Below are 16,733 nucleotides of genomic sequence, written 5' to 3' on the forward strand. Positions count from 1 at the left end.
TGAGTATGATACAATGGATTCTGTGCAATAAAATACAGCCCTATTTATGTGTCTGGCCTACCAAATATATACAAGACAAAGGATTACTTGGGATGCTTTTGGTCCCATTTGTATAACTAGAATAACATGTCCTCAGAGATAAGGTTTTAATTTAAGGTAATATAAATCTGCATTTTTATATCATAAAGATAATCTAGGTTCAATCCATGCTATAATGACTTTTTTAGATTTCTGCACTGTATTCTGAATAAGACTGCCTTTTATGATTGTCAAGAAACTTTGGTGAATACAAAATTATTTATTAATACTTTATTAATACAAAATACTTCCAGGTGGTAGAACCATGTTATATTAATATCAGACCAGTTTAAATGGCTGCCAGTTATTTCTGAGCTAAATTCTTTTTTTCTTTCTTTTTTTTTGGTAAAGAATATGAACAAGATGAAATAAAAGACAAGTAAAAGGACTAAAAAGGTAGAATACCCAAATAAATATACAAGGAATTTAAAATTTCATAAAATTTACAATTTTTCAATATATCATTACTTACTTTTTGAAGGAAAAATTAAGTAGTTATTTAGCTTTAAGCTAATAATACCTGGTTATTTTTTCTTTCCATTCACTCCTGTCCAATTCTCAGAGATTGCCTGGACAAATCCCTGTGGTGCTCTTGACAAGGTTTTTCAGAAATGGTTTGCCATTGCCTCCTTTCTAGGGCCCAGAGAAAGACTGAGTAGTCCAAGGTCACCCCAGCTGACTTTGTGCCTAATGTGGGAGGAGAACTCACAATATCCTGATTTCTAACCTGGTGCCAAATCAATACTAAAGAACCTCAGTACCATGAACTTGAGATATATACCCTATACACAGAAAAAATAAAATTGGAGATGTAGTATAAATTTGTGTTATAATAGTCCAGTAATGGCTTTGAATTAGAAATAAATTTTATATCAGATTTCATTTTTAGATGCAAGGCTATTCTGGATATTAAAGTATACAACTTGGTTAGTCATGAATGAAGGCAAATATACATGTCCCAGGATAATGTAGCAGGATCCTATATCTGAGTCCGTAACCAGGACCAGAAGTTTAGTCTTCCAAGTTTTCAGGCTCATGCTGGAACTCATCCTCAGGGAACATCTCTCTCTCCAGAATGTGTTCGTTGGGCTGTTCTACACATGGTATTTGTATGGTGCCTGGTTGTATGTGGCTTTTAATTGTTAATTGGGGCTTTGATATCTGGTTATTAAGTCATTGGTTGTTGTTTCCTTGTGCTGCTGTGTTGTCAGCTCCTAAATGCCTGATAAGCTGGTTATAAATCAGCACTCCTGTTGACTGACAAGAGGCTTGCTTCCCAGGCTTCAATAATTTTCCTGGCTATTTTTGTCCCTGTTTGGCCAACAATCTTAGTAGCTCTGAAATTGAATGTATATTCTTGTTCTTTGCAATGTGAGGCTACCAATGAGTTTGGGTCTCCTTGTCTAATCATTAGTTATTTGGTTAGATATTAGTTAGTTGTTCTTCCAAGGAAGGAATCAATTTTTTTTCACTAAATGTCATATAATTTTTGTAGCAGGTATTATATATAAAACTACATATAAACCACATATGAAAAAATGATTCATCCATTTTTTTAGAACATAGCAATCAAAACTGGAGTAATATACCTATGATAAAACATATCAATTCTGATTTTAATAAATTTAGCATTCTTCCCAATTCTACATCCATTTAATCATACAACCTTTGACCTGTTCAGGTTTTGAATCATTATAAATTAAGTCCAGAAATGTTCATAATAAGATTTTCAAATTCAGTCAAGTCTTTCAAAACTTTCTCTTGTTTGATACCATGCTACTTATTTGAATGTACTGCAACCAGTTAGGTAGAGTAAGCCATTGTGAGATAAAAGTCTCAATCGATTTTCTTTCTCTAGTTGACAAAAAAATCTTGCAATCTGTACAACTTTCTATTGAACAAACATCTTGGTATCTTTCTCTTATTTCTGGCAACACTATCTTCTCTTTCTTTATCTCTCAAAAAAGCTAATAGTGAAGAAGCTACCAGTTTTAAAACATGTCAGATGAGGTAAAAGAAATTATGAGTCAATGAGTAGTTGTATTTCAAGTATGTATTGATACATTTATAGCTCAAACCTATGTAGCAAAAAGCAGGAACTTCCAATCAGGTAAAAGCAAACAGCTTCTGAAAGGATTATAGTAACTTTAAAGAAAGCTAATCACATGTTGTGTATTTAGAAGCAACTTACAATTGTTAGGATTGTTGAAATTAAAGAAAAGGGACAGCCTTTGCCTTTATCAAGACTTTATTGTGTGAGATTTCTTATAAGACAAGAAGAAAAATCAACTTTTGACTTTGTGATTTGAGGATTTGATTGGATTGGGTTAAAGAAATATTGTAGCATTTTAAATATAAGGCTATTCACATTTGACAATGTGTTATCTGCAGAGAGTCAGTGAACATATTCACATATCATATATTTAAAGTAAAAAAATCCATCAAAACTGCAGCAATGTTATAAAATCCTAGAAATATGGTGATGGTACTTTTTTTTTTACTATTTTGCCTTTTTTTCTTGTTGATTAGAACAAAAGTAGAAAATTAAGGATGGGGGAAGAGTTTCAGAGTTGTACTAGGCTAGGATTGATACAGCTATGGAGTTGCTTTGGTTCGTTTCTGCTATGGCGAAAGAACTTTATTTTTCAATGAGGAAAAGGAATTCAGTATTAAAATTCTCCTACATAAAAATAAACTAGTTCTGGGAAAGTATGGAGGCTGGTTATCATTATATAACTGGATTTTAATACTTGAACATTCTGAAAGGAAGCTTTTTATTAATACTAGAGGGAACATGGACTGGAGACTTTTTTTCGCCTTTTAGTTCTGGTTGTTCCATTTGCGTTCTGGTTGTTCCATTTTTTTTCTTTTTCTTTAGGAGTTTTTTCCTTGATCCTAGCCCTAAGTTTGCACACCATTCCTGGTAGCTTGAATGCTGTAGCATCTGCTATTTCTATTTCATGGATTTCAGGAACTCTTGTAACAGAAGGCCAGAACACTGTGCTGTTTGGAATAATTGTATTTTTATTAGATTTCAAAAGAGCTTTCAACTCTTTTATAGTTACATATGGATGGGACAAGACAGAATACGTATTGTGGCTGTTCTTCTGTGCTTGGGAAAGCAGGAGCAGATTGACTTTATTTAAAGAGATGTGTTTGTGTGTTTAAAGAAAGTATTGCAATTCCAAACAAAAGGGGGGGGGGAGGAAGAAAGGGAGGTGCAATCATTTGTTGCCTAATTTAGATAACAGTCCTGATTATAGGAACAATGGTTTGTTTAAACATATTCTAATAACTGTTTCTCACAATCTTTGATCCTCTTTTATTTGTTTTTTTCCAAAAAAGTAGGCTGGAGGTTTATTTCAGAGCTTTTCAACCAGTGGTAAGGGTACCACCTGTGGTACATTGGCACCTGGCAGTTGGTATGCGACTATCCTAGAAAAGTGGTAGCGAGGAGGGGAATGAGCTGTGGCAGCACCACACAAGCCTGAACGAGAGATGGCTGGAGCTACAGGGCTGTCAGGACTCAGCAGAAGGACCAGGATCAGTACCACTTTCCAGCTGATCGGCGCTTCTTCGGGGCTGTCAGGGCTCAGTGGAAGTACCAGGATCAGTGCCAGGCTCCAGCTGGAGCTTGGCACTGATCTTGGCGCTTCCTGTGAGGCCAGAAGAAGCACCAATCAGCTGGAATGTTCATCTCCAGGGTCTTGTGATTTACATTCAGATGCTTGGCAACTGATTCATATTTATGATGGTCACAGTGTCCCAGGGTCATGTGAAGTGACCAAAACCTGCTGCAACCACCCAGCAGATGGGTGGAATAAAAACCAAACACCCCCCACCCCACCTCTGCTACCAATCCTCAACAGAAATGTTCACAACAATGAAAACCTTGGACAGGAGGAAGAGTGCCGCCGGGTGGGTAGGCAGGTGTCTTGCTCTGCTCTAGCTTGAGGGGCACTTTTTTCAGTGCCATTGTAACTTCGAACAGCCATTAATCAAACTGTTGTAAGTCGAGGACTACCTGTACTTATCACTTTTTCTCTTTTGGGGGGGTCAGGTTTTTGACACCTTGCTAGGCGACTGGTGGTACTTGGATATTGCCATATCCTAAAAGTGGTACAAGGGGTGAAAAGGTTGAAAAGCCCTGGTTTATTTTGTTTATTCTGGATTTCTTCATTCACCCTTATTCTAAACACTTCATTTCTAAACAGCTTCTTATCTTGTTGAGTATCTATTTTCTGTAAAAAGATTATTTTCTCACTTCATTTTGCATTTTAATTTTCTTCTGGTTTTGAAAAACTGCTACACACCTTAAGCTGCTCTTGCTGATACCAATTTTGTTATATACAGTTGCCTTCATTTTATTTAATGCAAATTGGTCAACTAATAAATTCAGTTTTAAAGAACTTGACATTTTGTATTTGTTTTTATCCACATGTGATTTCTCTTCAACACAGCCATTATAACCTTAAATTGCCTGGAAATTTTCCTCCCAAATGAGAACAAACCAGATGCTAATAGTTTAAAGCATATTGCTTTTCTCACAAGCCAAAATGAGTCAGGCTGACTTACCTGTGCTCAGATACAACTTTCGCTGCCCATTAGCTAATACCATGGCTCCAAACAATTGAAGAGGGAAATGGGGCATGGTAATTTTAATAATTATCAAATAAAATGGAAGTACCAGCTCAGGGAAAGGAGGTCATCTAATTTCTCAGAAGAGCTAGCGAAGCAAATTTGCTTTCTCTTCCTCTGCTCTAGGTAAGTACAATGTGTGCTATCAGTTGATCATAAAATATAGATGGTAAGCTGAATACAGGTGAACAAATATGGAAATCTAAATGTTAAATTAATGAATCAGGCAAGGAAAGAGGAAATAGAAAAATATAAAAGAAATATATTACATATTACTTTCCTGATCTTTCCATTTTTGATTATATAATAATTTTTTAGTTAGCATTTTGTGTGTGTGTGAATGGGTGTGTGTGTATTTCAATATTTTATTAAAGAAAATCAAGTAATATTTTGGGGGATTGTGACATCTCCTCTTCTGACTACTTGGAAATTATTGTTCATATACTTTTTCAGTGGCAATGAACTGTGAAGTGGGAGAGGTAAGGCAGTAGCTTTGTTCTCTGCTCCAGTAGCCAGCCTTCTAGCCAATCCAATAGCTTTGCTTTCTGCAGCACAGAGATAAAAATAGAGCAAGGGGAAAAAAAAATAAAAGTGCTGCTGTGAATGGCTGTACAGATGAAATGCAAAAGAAAAAAAATCTTAGAAAAGAGCTTTTTTTTTTTAAGTTTGCAAAAATTGCCATGAATGTTCTTAGGCTTCTATCTTTTTTGAAGGAACCTGTTGCCAATTTGTATCAAATTTCATCATATTATATTCCATTCAATAAAGAAATATTTTTCTGCAAAAGGGCTGTTGTTTAAATCTGTGTGTATGTATGTGTGTGTGTATATATATATATATATATATATATATATATATATATATATATAATATGAATATATATATATATATATATATATATATATATATATATGAATAGTGAATATATATATATATATATATATATATCTATATATATATATATATATATATATATATATATATGCCTAACATGCAGACAGCCCAGGTTCGAATCTCAGAAGGGTACGTCTGGTTGAAAAGAGCTAAAGAGTTCGAAATAGCTATTCCAGTTCTCCCTTAATTCTTTGCTAGCAATCCAAATTTTAGATAGATAGATAGATAGATAGATAGATAGATAGATAGATAGATAGATATATATATATATATATATATATATATATATATATATATATATATATATATATTGTAAAAGAAGTGTACAGCTTCCTTGTGTTCAGGACAGAGGTCTCTAAGGGACAGGTATTCAAACTGACCTGAAGCAGAACACAGTTCTCCAGTTGACAAAGGAGTGAAACGAGGCTGTATACTTTCCCTGTATTTATTTAATCTGTATCCTCAACATACACTTAGGGACCCAGAGGTGCTTTCAAAAGGCAAGTGGATTTTCTTGTTTTGCTTGAAGACATTTCACCTCGTCCAAGAAGTTTCTTCAGTTCTGACTGAATGATGGAGAATGGAAGGATTCGTTGAGGCCACATGGAGGTTTCTTTATGCCCTCAGGGTCACTGGTGATTAGTTCAGTTGACCCTGAGGGCACAGAAAAATCTCCACATGGCCTCAACGACTCTCAGAAAGAGTGCTAATGACTAGAAGACTGCAAGGAATATAAATCCTTCCATTCTCCACTATTCAGTTAGAACTGAACTGAAGCTTCTTGGATGAGAAGCGAAATGTCTTCAACCAAAAGAAGAAAGTTGCTTTTTGAAAGAAAGCACCTTTGGGACAACCATTACCTGGATGACTGAGAATCTCCATAAATATACATTGAAGGAAGCTGAATCAGAAGAAAGTGAGTGTGATTTTAAAACAGGAGGAACACCAACATCCTGTGCTATGCTGATGACACTACTCGGAAAACTGGAAATTGAAAAAAAAAATTGGTGAGTTCTAACAATGAAAATTACAGAGCACAATCAAACATGGGTCTAAGATTAATATAAAGATGATCTATCATAATCACAGTAGCCAGACTTAAAGTTGACAGTGAATATACAGAAGTGGTGGATGGTGTCTACATTTTCGGATCACCTATCAATGACAAAGGAACCAGCTGTTCAAAAATATGTCATAGATTAGAATAATATTTTTCAAATCTGAACTTCAACTTCCAGAATTCCTCAGCCAACACTGATGGAAATTGAATTTCCATCTTAAATTTGCCAATTTTGGAAATGTTAGGTTAGAACATAGAACAGCTGTACTTTATCTGATTGCAAAAATCCAGATGACCAAGAGATGTCAATATTTTTTTTCTGTATCATAATGCTGCCATCTAAACATTGCACAGATTTTGGCAGCTAAGATACTGTGGCTCTGTTTTCTGAATATGGTACACTTTCAATAAGAACTTGTTGAATTCCGAAGCAGCATTATGAATTCTGCAACTGTGAAATTACTGCAAAAGTGTTTAATCTCTTTTTTATGACTGATCTTTCCTTTTCTTCATTGTCCTAATTCCAGTTTTGCACTGTTGTGCTTTTTAATTACAAATGACTTTCTATTCACTTGAAAAAAATGATGTTCATATTATATTACTTGGAGACAAATTTAAATTAAAAGTTATATGATATAATTCTAGTTAAAAGAGCCAGTTTGGTGTAGTGGTTAAGCTGCTGGACTAGAAACCAGGAGACAGTGAATTCTAGTTCTCTCCTAATCATGAAAGTCAACTGGGTGACCTTGAGCCAGTCAGTTTCTGTCAGCCCTTCTCATTTCACAGAGTTGTTCTTCTGGGGAAAATAGGAGGAAGAAGGAGCATTATGTATGTTCACTATCTTGAGTTATTTGTAAAAATAATAAAGGTAAGATAAAAATTCAAAAAATGAAAGAATAAAAGTTGCAACGTTCATGTTATGTGTAAAATGTGATATTGTTGTGTAATGCCATTGCAGCTAAAAAAGGAGAGGCTTAGGGATTGTTGTATGAACAGAGACATAGAATCAAGATCACGCGATGTACTAGTACCACTTTATAAAGCCTTAGTAAGACTACACCTCGAATACTGCAGCCAATTTTGGTTACCATATCACAAAAAAGATGTTGAGAGTCTGGAAAAAATTCAGAGAAGAGCAACTAAGATGATCAAAGGGCTGGAGACCAAAATGTACGAAGAGCAGCTGCGGAACTTGGGTTTGGCCAGTCTAAAGAAAAGAAGAAATAGGGGAGACATGATAGCAGTATTCCAGTATCTGAGGGGCTGCCACAAAGAAGAGGGGGTCAGGTTGTTCACCAGAGCACCAGAGGGAAGGACGAGAAACAATGGTTGGAAGCTGATCAAAGAGATAACCTGGAATTAAGGAGAAACTTCTTGACAGCAGGGACAATCAACCAGTGGAACAGCTTACCCCCAGAAATCTTCGGCGCTCCATTACTGGAAATTTTAAAAAAGACTGGACATAGGTATAGGTCCTTCTGCTTGAGCAGGGGGCTGGACTAGAAGACCTCCAAGATCCTTTCCAGCTCTATTCTATTCTAAAAACAGGCAAATATATACCACTTGCTTTTTTATTATTTGGGGCAAAGATGCTGGCACAACTTCTTTATGGCATTGTTTTTTTCTTTTTGCAATTGTGCTACTTTCTGAGAATTAATCACTGTTAGTGAAATTAGCACCCTCAGTACCACTATAAAAGAACTAGATTATTTTTTAAAGGCGAATAGCAAATATGGAATTGCCAAATTGATTTAAGTAGGACTTCGAATCTGTTTCACTAATAATCACAGATTTGCAGTAGAATATTTTATGCAGCTTTAATTCCGAAAACATAGAGCAGAAGTAGTATATTTTATGAAGCTATAAGTCCTAAAACATGCAAGAGAAGAGCCTTTCAACTGATATAGAAGATCCCATAGCTGGAATATCTATGACTTTGACACTGGATGTTTTCAGTCTACTAAATGCATACTTGTTCATTGCTCATTCTACAGGGGTTTTGAAAGCACACTCTTATCTCCGCATTACTTTCAGTGGTGTCAAGTTGCACAGCTTAATCTTATGTTCTCTTATTACTTTTGAACTGTAATCCCATAACATATAAGGTAGCCATGTTTTGGACTGCAGCGTATAAAATTTGCCAGGAACTGATATATAGTAAATGCTGCAACATCAGAGGAAAACTATACTGTGTGTTTAGCACCAGTTAATAATTAATAATAATAATAATACCTTTAACACCATCAAACAAATCTGCTTATGGATAAAAACACAAGCTCTAAACATCTGGCTGACTTGTGAACCAACCATAATAATAAATTATTTAAAAAATATACTGTCAGACTTTCAACAACAATGGGTGGCTCACAACAGTCAAATAAATTATAATAAAATCAACAAAATATAAAGCTAAAAGATGGCAAGCACCACAAATCCGATGGAATAAAGCAAGAGGTCTCATTCAAAGGCATGGGTAAAGAGCAAATCTTCATGGTTCTTCTAAACCAAGGGTCTCCAACCCCTGGTCCACAGCCCAGTGCCAGGCTGCTGCCCATTCAGAACTGGGCTATGGAAGTGGTGGGTGAACAGACACAAAGCTGCATTTGTGAAAGCAGCACAAGCACACAAAACCTTCCCCTCTCCCCCCCTATCGCCATTACCACCACCTCCAGTGGTCCACCGATCCAGAAAGGTTGGGAAACACTGTTCTAAACAACAGCAGAATGGAGGGGGGTATCCAAATCTCTTCCAGAGGGCAAGCACTGTCACAGAGAAGGCACACTTTCAGGATCCTGACAGATGACATTGTTTTTTCAAGACAGGAGGCACAATCTCCTTCAGAGAGGCTGCCACAATGGCCCGGACCCAACCATGGGTCATCTCTCTGGCTGCTTTTACTAAATAGGAGTAGTCTAGATCCAGTAAACAGGTAGCAAGTTGACATCAAAGAAATCCTGGCCATTTCTTCAGGCATGTGTCTAGTTTTAAACCTTTTGGTTTATTTTTTAATTGTATTTCATTTTATACGTTAACAGTCATGCTACACTGTTTTATGCTATACCATATTGTGCATAGCTATAGTATTAACATTAGTTAATTATAATTTAAACACTCAGATTTTAGTGGTTTAGTATTTTATACTCCGTGATAATAATTCAATTTTTAGTTATTTTGTAATTATAATCCATACTGGAATGATTGTAAATTTGTATAGTTCTAATGTAAAGATAATTTAATTTATACAATAATTTTGGTATGGGAATTATTCCATTCTGGATGACAGCCAAATTAATCTGAAGCATTGCATAAATGGAAATGAAAGTAACTACTGCCTAAACAAGTGTGTGGATTTTGTACATAAATAATAAAAAGCCAATGTATACATCAATGAACTGAGCACTTTTATTTTCAAAATATACTTGAAAAATGAGTAATCACTACTAAAATATTTAGTATGTTGTAATATTGTTTCTTTAATTTTTTATTCATTTATTAAGTTTATGTGCCTCCCATCTCACTATCAAGTAATGTAATATATAGTAAGACATTTATAAATACTAAATTCCATTGTAGTTACGCTCCTAGGCTATTTTTTGACATCATTTTGATATTGCTTTATTGTAATATTTATTTTCTTCATTGTGCTGTTGTCTGGTTCGTACAAATTCTCTGTAACATTCAGTTATGCTAAAAGCAAGATATAATTTGCATAAAACTTCCATTATCAAAATAATTTTCTAAATAAAGTCAATGTAGCATGACTTGCTGGAACTGAATTAAATTTCAAGAGGTTCTTAATGATGAACAAGAGAGAATAAGTAAAAAGAATAGCTAAACTTTCTAACAATTATGACAAAGAGGAAGTTTCTGGGTATTTTTTCATCCATCCAGAACAAAATATTATTTTCAGTTTCTGCAACTGCAACAGTTGTAGAATATACTAAGAGATCTAATCACATACTGGTCAGAATTTTAAATATTTCTGAATTAATTTTTGTAAGCACAAATTATTAACTGTTCTGGATAGCTAGCTATAAAAATACAAATGCTGTATTTTTTCATCCTTATATTGCATGTATGTGTATGTTTGTGTATTATTATTTATCACTTTTTAGTCAAATATGTTAATATGGATATTTGTATGCATGTGTAAGAGAGTATGTAACTATAGTATGTAACTATAGAACATAGTGATATGGTAGAATATATTTATTAGAAATATGATATACTGAACTAATTTCTGGGTTTGTATTAACCAGAAACTAATGGCCTGCTGTATCTGTAAAAACACGCTAGGCTGAAATGTAGTTGACCAACCTGTGTCAGCAAACATAAATTTGCAATACTGGAATGAAAAAAAGGATAATGAAATGTATTGTAATTCCAGTAGTAATGAAACACAAATCATTCTTTTTTTATCAAAATTTATCCAGCTCTTTTCTGAACAAAAACCATAGCCATTTGGAATATAATAGAAATTGTATGCATAACATCACATTTCAATAGTAAAGATGTACCTAAGGGCAGAAATTGGGGTTGATAGATTTCTTGGGAAAGCCTTTTAATAAGGTTGATCCCTATTGACTAACATTTCAACATACATCGTAAGCATCTGTATTTTATCTTTCAGGAGTTACAGTTTGAAAGACTTACAAGAGAACTTGAGGCTGAACGTCAGATTGTAGCCAGCCAGCTGGAGAGATGTAAACTTGGATCTGAGACTGGAAGCATGAACAGCATTAGGTACTTAATCAGAATGATTTTATTATTTTTGCATAATAAATTGAAATTGATAATAGATTGTATTGACCATCCTCACGTGATGCATTGCATATCAGAAGGTGTCTAATAAAGCAGTAAAGCAAAATTATTTTAAAGTTACATTATATGTGTTACCTGATAATGAATTTGAGCAAAAACTAATAGCAAAAACACACACTGTAAAAACTGGGGAGGTGATGAAATAGCATGACATATAAAATTGCTAAATTTAGCTCCTTTAAAAAAAAGAATGGGCAAGAAAACAATGTGAGAAATAAATTCAGTGCTGTAGAATTTGAAAATGCAGAGTGCTGCAGGTCATTTGCTGCCATACGAACATAATAATCTTTTGATCGTTTTTCAGTTTGATCATTTTAAACAAATAAATACTTGCCTTAAAATATCTGTAGTTTTAATTGTTCTGTTTTTTTTTCTGGTATTTTTGCTATAGAATTGTCAACCTTAAAATGAGCATCGTGATTATAATTTTGCTACTTGATTTGATTTTTAAAGATGTAACTTAGCTAGAGAAATATGCATAAAGTAATGAATTTGTGTTGGTTTCTTAGACTGCTTTTTTAATGTATGCATAGTTAGAAGCACTTAGTTCAGCTTAGGTAACCCCATAACATTTAAGCAGAAATGGGCCTGGGAGATATCAAGAATGCCCATCACTGGCATTCAATATACATCTCAAAATAGGTAATGGCAAATCTCATCTGGAGTGATGTTAAGAAAACTACATGCATGTAAATCCTAGAACAGTGGTGGCAAATCTATGGCATGTGTGCCACAGGCAGCACTCAGAGCCCTGGCCCACATGGAGCACAGCACAGCCAAGGACATGGCAGCCGGGCAGGGGGGAAAAGATTCTGCCCTTACACCCCATCACATGCAGTTGATGCTGCAGGGTGCGGGCAGAGGGCATGCACACCATGGCTTTGCTGGGCTGCCTGGGAGATATGCAGCGGGCTGTGGAGGCGGTGAATGGCCCTGCAGGTGGGCCAGGCGGGGTGAAGTGGGCAGGACAGGGGCAGAGCGGGGAGGTGGGACAGGACAGGGCCGGTTTTGAGGGTGTCTAAAAGATTCGCCATCACTGGCCTAGAAGTATCCAATGGGAGTCTACCCTTCTCTAGCCAAAGATAGAAAAATAGAATGATTGCATGAAGTAATTTAGTAAAAAAAATTGTAAAAATAATTTAGAAAGGGGTTTAAATTCCTAGTTGCTGAAATAAGCTGATAGAAATTTGAAAGACCTGAAAAATAAAGTGAAATCATTGCTTTTAATAAGTGATCAAATACATGTATTCATTAAATGTTTTTGATTTAGTTAATACACGGAGAAATTTATATTTTTCCAAATCTGCGTATTTTATTTCAAGATATATCCATATCCTCATTATCTCTAAAATAGATTTGACAAAGCACTTTCCTTGGGGTTGTCTTTAAAAACTATCTGGAATAATAATAATAATAATAATAGTAAAGTTGGAAGGGACCTTGGAGGTCATCTAGTCCAACCCCCTGCTCGGGCAGGAAACCCTACACCATTTCGGACAAATGGCTGTCCAGTCTCTTCTTAAAAACTTCCAGTGTTGGAGCATTTACTGCTTCTGGAGGCAAGCTGTTCCACTGATTAATTGTTCTCACTGTCAGGAAGTTTCTCCTTAGTTCTAGGTTGCTTCTCTCCTTGATTAGTTTCCACCCGTTGCTTCTTGTCCTGCCTTCAGGTGCTTTGGAAAATAGCTTAATTCCCTCTTCTTTATGGCAGCCCCTGAGATATTGGAATACTGCTATCATGTCCCCCCTTGTCCTTCTCTTCGTTAAACTAGACATACCCAATTCTCGCAACCGTTCCTTATATGTTTTAGCCTCCAGTCCCCTAATCATCTTTGTTGCTCTTCTCTGTACTCTTTCTAGAGTCTCAACATCTTTTTTACATCGTGGTGACCAAAACTGGATGCAGTTGATACAAAATGCAGTAACCCCTCTGTTGCAAGAACAGCATTTTTGCTCTATATGGGTTACTAGTGGGCTTTCAAATACAGTGCAGGTTTTAACATAAAATACTTACATGTCCAGTATCATCTTTTTGTGATAGAACCCACCTGCTACACATTCCAAATTAGAATAGTGATTATTCCTCCTTGACGTTTGTAGTCGTAGAGTTCATTGAAACAATTAAAAAGGATCAGTTTTCATTATAACCAATATCCCAAATCCGTAACTTGGTGTATATGTATTTTAACTGAGGCTGGATGTATATTCACTTGAAAATATGCCTGAACAAAGTATCACCTTAACAGATTTCATTTTAAAGAATTTAATTCATATGTAAAGTTCAGAATCCAATATTTCATGGGTTTCACAGTTTTCTATTATATTTATGTTCAACAAACAAAAGATGGGATTTTTAAAGATCATGTTTAAAAAATGCATATGGTCTGACTCAAACATAATACAGTACTGCTGTGTTGAGTTTAATATATACTCAGTCCCCTCCTCCCACACCCTCTCCATCCTTCTCTGGTGTGGTCGTGTTTTAATTCAATGATATGTATACAGAATACATTGGGATGGCCTGTGCTAGTAGACTTTTGGATCCAAATGGATTGTCTCAAACCATTTCCCATGTTTGTCAGCTCTTTATTTGCCATGTTTTGAAACGTTATCTTTTTTTTCTTACATGCAAAAGTTCCTAAATGCTAGTTTTCAGTAGCAGTGCCTATGTTATGGTATAGCCCTCCCATAGAAGCCTAACTAGCCTTGCAGTTTTAATCTTCTGGAGACTTTTGGAAACTGAATTATTCCATTGAGCCTATGATGAATGATAGGACACACTGGGTTCTTTGACTTAGTTTACAATATTCTCCAGCTTATATCCATTCATTCAGAGTTATGGTGGTGCTGAAAAAATGAACGTACAATTGGTCATCAAAGTTGTAGCTGTTTCAATTGGTCCTCAGAGTTCTGCCATCGCAGCATCCCTGTGATCATGATTTGGGCATTCAGGTACTTGGCTTGTGATTATGCCATCACAGTGATGTCAGAAGGGAAAGCTGCAAGTCACCCCAGTAAGTTGCTCCTATTGCTTTTTCTTCTGAGGAATCTGCTATGGAATACAAGATCCTAGGGATCACGTATTCCATAGCACAACCCCCAGTCCATAGTGTACATCTGACTGCAGCACTCTACCATAGTGTCAACCAACCAAAGCCTCCATCAGCCCCCCATTCATCTCCACCAGACCGTCCATGTCTACCGAAATATGTAACATTCACTTGAAAGGAAATAAAACCTTCCAGTCTCACAGCTGCAGGAGGAAGGAGAACTGATTATAGAAAGACTAGTAAATAGTAAACTTTGACTAACAGGACAATAGCTGTGTTCACCCATTTTGTTAAATCATAGGCTGTTTATCTTTGTTTTATTAAATAAAACACTGTTGAATAAATTCACAAAATAAACCACATTTTACAAACCACATACCCCATCAAAGCTTCGGTATTTGCTAGTTTTAGATATCAAGAGCTGTGGTGACATAGTGATTAGAATTGCAGGCTAACTCTGCCCACAGAAGCAGGAGTTCGATCCTAACTGGCTCAAGGTTGACTCAGCCTTCTATCCTTCCAAGGCCGGTAAAATGAGGACTCAGATTACTGGGGGCAATATGCTGACTCTGTAAACTGCTTAGAGAGGGCTGTAAAAAACTGTGAAGCGGTATATAAGTCTAAGTACTATTGCTATCATGCTAAACAATAATGTGGTATGTTTGAAAGAGGAAAATTCTCATTGTTTAAAGTTATAATCTGAATTTTGAAAGACTTACAAATGTGTCTTATATGAACTGAAAATTATTATTACTATAGCACTGAGATATTGATTATATGATTATTTATTTCTTTTTATGCATTTGTGATTATTTAATAGACATGCAATAAGGCAAAATGTGACTAAGGTATTTCATAGCATATAGGTCTTTTTAAAAGATTACTGTTCTCAAGATAGGTATTTGCTTTGGACAGAATATTTCTTCTAACATTCATTGATATTTTCAAATGAATTATTTACAAGAGAGCTAGTTCTTTTTTCTTTTAATGCCTGCCACTTTATATTTTACAATGGATATTAAATAATTAAGAAAATAAATATATTTCCATTAAACTTCTATAAAAGCTCCATGCTATCTTCTTTTATGTGCTACTATGCAAATGTACAATGCTACAAAAGAATGTGCAATAATAAGCAAAATTAATACAGGAAACATCCACTCTAAATTTTGCAGTTTTCATATTATTCATTTTTAAAAATTGCCTTTAATGATTTGATTGAATGGAATTTGAAGTTGTTTATCACCAGAAAGAATAGTGTTTTCCGTTTTCTGCAGTGTGAAAGCAGTAAGAGAAGATGAACCCACCCTTAGAATTTAGGATACTTTGTTGATATATTCCACTGCAGCACATATTATTCTGGTGTAAAATAATACATCCTTAATCACATATAATAATTTTATAGCATCTTTCACAGCAGTTAACTGTTCGGACTCAGATTAATTACATAGTATCAAGCAGATTCAAACTTCTTTGGTTTTATTGCAGACTTAGAATGGATCACAAGAGTATTGGGTTAAGTATCTCCTTTGACTGCTAGACTTATTTGACTGCTGAGTAGCTCTTTATCACTTCTTTTTAGTTTCTGTTAATGTTCTTGCATTCTTGAATTTGGTAGCATGTGAAATTCACAGTGAGACTATATCAGGCACTTGGGAGAAGATGGACTAAGTGTCATGTCTTACTCATTTGTATGCTGCTACAACCCTACGCATAAAGAAAATCAGTTACCATGGGATTTGGTATTGGAGACTCTGAATCAGAACAAAGACGCTATAAAGCAATTACAAAGAGCTCTACTGAATGGTTTCAAGAGAGACTTGGTAGTGATTTTCCAGTTGAGGAAGGCTTGGAAATCATGAAGTATATTACTTTGTTACAAAAGTGAAAGTACAGAAAATCAGAATTTACTCACTTTAACGTCAAATGGCTTGAAACTTGTCTAAAATACATTTTAAATCCTAAGCAAGAATTTGGATATTAATGCACAAAACATGTTAATTGTGATCAATTAAAAAACAAAACATTTGGTTTTGTTTTATAGCAGGATGACATTTAGCTTGCCAAAACATTAATACTTCATATAAATAGATCAGGAGTAACTGTGAAGAATGATTTGAAGTACATGTGAGAGACAGATTAGGGATAAGACCAAAGGGGAGTCTTTTTGCAGATAGAAGTATGGATGTAGA

The 16,733-nt window shown here is 35.2% G+C and overlaps 1 protein-coding gene across 13 annotated transcripts in view; it reads left to right on the forward strand.

Annotated features, from left to right (window-relative positions):
- Window positions 1-16,733, forward strand: part of CTNND2 (catenin delta 2) — a 524,740-nt gene that overhangs the window by 138,532 nt on the left and 369,475 nt on the right. For all 13 annotated transcript variants that reach the window (XR_005555019.1, XM_039329341.1, XM_039329329.1 and 10 more), the window contains one exon: window positions 11,301-11,413. Coding sequence is in view for 12 of the 13 variants with exons in the window: in XM_039329341.1 (XP_039185275.1) it covers window positions 11,301-11,413 (113 nt within the window). In the remaining variant the exon portion in view is untranslated. The remainder of the gene's footprint in view (window positions 1-11,300; window positions 11,414-16,733) is intronic.

This window comes from Crotalus tigris, unplaced genomic scaffold, assembly GCF_016545835.1.
Source record: "Crotalus tigris isolate CLP2741 ecotype Arizona unplaced genomic scaffold, ASM1654583v1 scf7180000024391.5723578, whole genome shotgun sequence".
NCBI classification, from domain to species: domain Eukaryota; kingdom Metazoa; phylum Chordata; class Lepidosauria; order Squamata; family Viperidae; genus Crotalus; species Crotalus tigris.